Below are 5,000 nucleotides of genomic sequence, written 5' to 3' on the forward strand. Positions count from 1 at the left end.
GAGAGAGAGAGAGAGAGAGAGAGAGAGAGAGAGACGTTTTAAAAAGACTGCAGTTTCAGACTAAGCAACAAAGTAACAATCTAAGACCTTGTAACCAATACAGACACATAACAGGCATGGAAATTTGTGCGTGTGTGTGTGTGTGAGGGTCTGAGGAGTACCTTATCTTGGGGCTGTTGTGTTTAAAGAACTGGAGGAACTTAGGAATCATGACGTTGAGTGGCCGGTCCAGCATGTCACTGTCCAGAATCTCGGCGGAGTCCTCGCATATCTTCTGCAGCGCTCCAAACGCCCCCTGCAGGAGACAGGTGAGAATTACACGTTACACCCTGCATGGCAGCAACAGGCAGGTGCAAACCACTAGTGGCTAACTCTCTTTTGTACCCAAAAACAAACAATACAAACAGTCTCAGTCCATTTCTTTTACAAAATACAGTAGAGGGTCCATCAATTCTTGCCTATTTAATAACACATAAACTAAAACAAACTAAGAACAGAGAGTAACAAAATGAATGATGATTCATTTTTTTAATAAGAGGCATTCACAGCAAGATCCAACATTAAACCCTAAACAGACAATGTAAAGAAACCTTTTCTAGAAAATACTGCAATCTAAGTGAGGGGTTCTTAAGCCGACCCCGAGGTCACCTCATAACAGACCACCCATTAAATGATTCCAGTAGTCTTTAAAATGTCTCGGACACAGCTGGGCTGTAATCCTATTTTCCTCCCTGGCTGTGACGGCGGACAGAGGAATAAAATGGGTGATCGCTGCCCGCGGGGGGGGGGGTGGTCAGTCACTTAGTGGGATGACGGCACAGAGCGAGCCGCAGCGCAGCAGACTGAACCAGACAGTCGTGAAGCAGAGACAGGAAATGGACCCCGACAGCAGCACGACGCAGAGTTAATTAACCAGTCAGTCAGTCAGACAGTCGGGGAGTCAGTCAGTCAGCAAGCTTCTCTCCCAGCTCTGCCTGTCAGTGGGTCTCTGTTAGTGCAGCGCAGCGTGTTTCAGAGGAGCCTTGGGGATGAGGAAGGGACAAGAGAGCTCGACAAGCTACAGCAAGCAAACCCGATTAGCCCATTTCACAAGATGTCGTACACTGTGCAAAGCTACTTCCTCTAGAACAGCACAGTCCACTGTGTAATGTCACTTCCACTAGAACAGCACAGTCCACAGGAAGGACAGGAACGGGCAGATGTTTTCACCCTGCCAATTAAGGAATCATTAACATAGACGATGCCGGACATCTGGACACTGTGAAATTGGGCTTTTTGACCGCATACATGATACATGTTCAATCAGAATAAGAACGGAATACACCACCCCTTTCATTCAGATTAAAATTCTAACCGGATCAGCAATTTCATTCCAATCGAATGTGTCATTTTTATTCCGGTCGATATGAATCGGATTAAAAGTGTCCATATAAACCCACTATGTGGCTGGTGTGAGTGGGAAAAGGGAAGATGGGAGTTTTGTGAGTGAGTGAGTTGTTAATTCACATTTAATCCCTGCCAAAGCAAATAACCCCTATAGCAGTGCTTTGATCACTGGAGTCCATAGCTAAATCGCACCCTGGACACTTGGTAATGTGTCTGGGTCATCACCTGAGCTCTAGAAACACCAGTGTCCTTTTTTCACACACACGACTGGGGCCAGCCCACAGCTCTTCCTCTGGCTGCAGCACCGAGGATTAGCCATGTCCTAAACGCTAAGAACCAGTAAATAGTGCTTAGCAACGGTCATGTGAGAAAACGTAAACAAAATTAAATGACATAAAAACATGTCATAACATCATTGATACAGTGTCCTTGGTTCTATAGAAGTATATATAAAATTCTCCAATTCTTCACACTCCAGAGACTCCAACACACTCCCACTCGACCCCCAAACACACTCCCGGCACGCCCCGACACACTCCATTTAACCCAGGCATTTTCACTACACTGTGCCACAGCCTCGAGGCAACAGCACCAACAGGAGTGGGGAGGGGAGGCAAATCAAATCACTGCTATGTGTAATAGTACAGCCCACCCCCTCCCCTCCCCTTCCAATCGCTGCTTTACTGCCCTGTAACCTCTGTCCATATAAACACAGAGCCATGTCAAGGCCTGACACCCCACCACCACCACCACCACCACCACCACCACCAACCACCACCGCCGTGGGGAGTGTTGTCGTGGTGGCCAGCGTAAATAGAACCATCAGCAGCGCTCTATAAATGTGCAGGCCTGACGCTGCACCTGCCACACTCTGCACAGGGCTTTTTATAGACCCACGGGTCTATATTTCTATGTGTGTGTGAATGTGTGCGTGCATGTTAGAAAGAGAGACACAGACAGAGAGACAGAGAGAGAGAGAGAGAGAGAGAGAGAGAGAGAGAGAGAGAGAGAGAGAGAGAGAGAGAGAGAGAGAGAGAGAGAGAGAGAGAGAGAGAAAGAAAGAAAGAAAGAAAGAAAGAAAGTGTACATGTGTGCCAGTGTGTGTGCCAGTGTTTGTGGATGTCAGTTCCTTGAATATTCATACCAAGAATACAGATGGACAGATGCACACACATCACACACACACACAGGCGAATTTCTAAACCTAGTCACTCTCCATGCCACTGCTGCAGCATGGTGCCGTTTTCAGCTTCACAAAGCATCAGAAGAGAATAATCACAACAAAGGCCACTCAACTAAACAGCATAAAAAAACAAAAACACACACACACACCATACACCACACACACACACACACACACACACACACACACACACTCAACTAAACTGCATAAATAAACACACAAACACACACCCAGGCGCGCCTGCAGATGTACGTCCGTACACACTGTGCGTACCATCAAGCTCAACAACGAGAGAAAATTTCCCTGTGTGTGTGTAATGTGTATTCACACCAAATTGGCCCACCATACCTTCCCAACTATGCACAGTACCCCATTAGCTGCCATCAGGCTATTTACAATTTTCTATTACGTAACTTAGTGAACACTAAATTAACGCGCACACATTTTGTTTGAGCAGGAGAATACGCATGCAGGCACGTAGGCTACTTGTTTTCTTTTACTCGGCTATCTATCTATATATGGTTATTAGCACACAATGTTGAGCTAATTCACTAATTTAATACTCATGATGGATCACAAGTTTAAACAACAGAAAGTATGGAGGCAGCAAAGCTAGAGGATTTATTCCAGATGGGCAAGAACAAGGTAGGGAATTGGTGTGCTTGTCAGAACGTTAGACTGCATTACAGCTGTTTAAAGCCAGACGTCAAGAACAAAACAAGGTAACTTTAGCCTGTATAGGGCTGTATCAAGTTGTCCAAATGAATAGGTCATAGTAGACGTTGTTGTATTATTGTAGCCTGGGTGTTCCCATGCTGCCTTGCGCGCGATTTGATTCACGCTGCTAAGGCAGCCTGGAGACCATGGAGCAAATTTTCGCCTGAGATAGGGAACCAATCACAGAACAGGGGGGAAAGCAAGACAATGATGACCTATGCACAGACGCATTTGATAGACATCCGTGGCACCCAATAAACGGATCTGGGCATTTTTTTCAAATACGAGAAATTGAACGTTTGGTCCCCAGACCACGTCTCATTGAGAAGTGGTGGCGCTAGCCAGGCTAGTATTATTGCATGTGGATGTTGTTATGCTATGTAGGCTAATTTTGTGCTGACCAATGCACGGCTAAACCGGGAAACGGACAAATATTGTCCACGCGTATTTTATTTTTTATTTTTTTATTTATATTTTTCGGGTCGGGTGTGCGTACCATAGCATTAATTCCTGCAGGCGCCCCTGCACACACCATACACCACACACACACACACACACTCAACTAAACAGCATAATCACACACACACACTCAACTAGACCACTTAACGAAACAGCTTGGGTGGGTGCCAAGAAAACACTCCACTGTATGGATGACATCCACATGACTGGAATGCTACACAGTACACACACACAACACACACACACACACACACACACACGCACACACACACACACACGCATGTCCAGACAGACCTTTCCACAAGAGAAAGCAAATGTTCTTGGACAGGAATGTGCCAGATAGGTTGAGGTTAAATGTTATGCTCACAAAGTCAGGGAGTAAAGCTTGTGCTTTCTAGAGCATTCTACACTCTTGGAGTGAGACGGTTGGCTACAAGATAGTGAAAAGCTGTGATTCACGCATCCAAATTTAGCTCTGTGTCAAAATGTGCGCGACTACATTTCTGTCCTGCTACTTGCACTCGTATCCTGCAACTACAGCAGTGTTTTATTGAAGTTCACACTGGGTGGACATTTCCATTCTTTACTCTATATGTGACACCTTCATCCACTTTTCAGCATCACTCCTGATCGAGCGTATTGTGATCGGGCCCGTCTGTTATTTGAGCAGACACACATATGCGGACGAAGTACTGGTCCGATTTACTTCCAATTGATGATCCGAATCAAGATAAGGATCCAGACACAGGAATTTGTTTTTACTGACAAATGATAGGGTGATGGCCTTGCTCTCATTCAAGTGTAATTAACAGCTGGTGATACAGCAAACTGAAACCGAATAATATGAAACAATGAGGGATATTGAGTATTTCTAAGTTTTCCAATTGTATACTTATATATTGTATGTGTATTTGCACATGTACAGTAAACATCATATCCTGATTTCAGAACCCTGAATAAGCCCTTATCCTGGTTTTGAGAAATGTACACGTATTCTTCTGGTTATGCTACATGTACATGCTACATGAAGTACTCCCTTACCATGCAGTCAGTAAAGATATTAAATAGGCATACAATTTAAAAAGATGATGAACAGAAGCTTAATAATACATAAGATATAAAATGTTAGTCAGTGGAGTTATTCCAGTTGATGATTCAAACAAAATAAACAAATATATGAGACACAAAAAATACTAACATGCATAACAATTCAAAAGCTGTGACACATGAAACACACTAAAGAGGTATGAATGAA

At 44.3% G+C, this 5,000-nt stretch overlaps 1 protein-coding gene across 3 annotated transcripts in view; it reads right to left on the bottom strand.

Annotated features, from left to right (window-relative positions):
• Positions 1 to 5,000, bottom strand: part of tnpo1 (transportin 1) — a 31,141-nt gene that overhangs the window by 15,209 nt on the left and 10,932 nt on the right. For all 3 annotated transcript variants that reach the window (XR_006021579.1, XM_042059359.1, XM_042059358.1), the window contains exon 6: positions 162 to 295. Coding sequence is in view for 2 of the 3 variants with exons in the window: in XM_042059359.1 (XP_041915293.1) it covers positions 162 to 295 (134 nt within the window). In the remaining variant the exon portion in view is untranslated. The remainder of the gene's footprint in view (positions 1 to 161; positions 296 to 5,000) is intronic.

Source organism: Alosa sapidissima, chromosome 13 (genome assembly GCF_018492685.1).
Source record: "Alosa sapidissima isolate fAloSap1 chromosome 13, fAloSap1.pri, whole genome shotgun sequence".
Lineage (NCBI taxonomy): Eukaryota > Metazoa > Chordata > Actinopteri > Clupeiformes > Clupeidae > Alosa > Alosa sapidissima.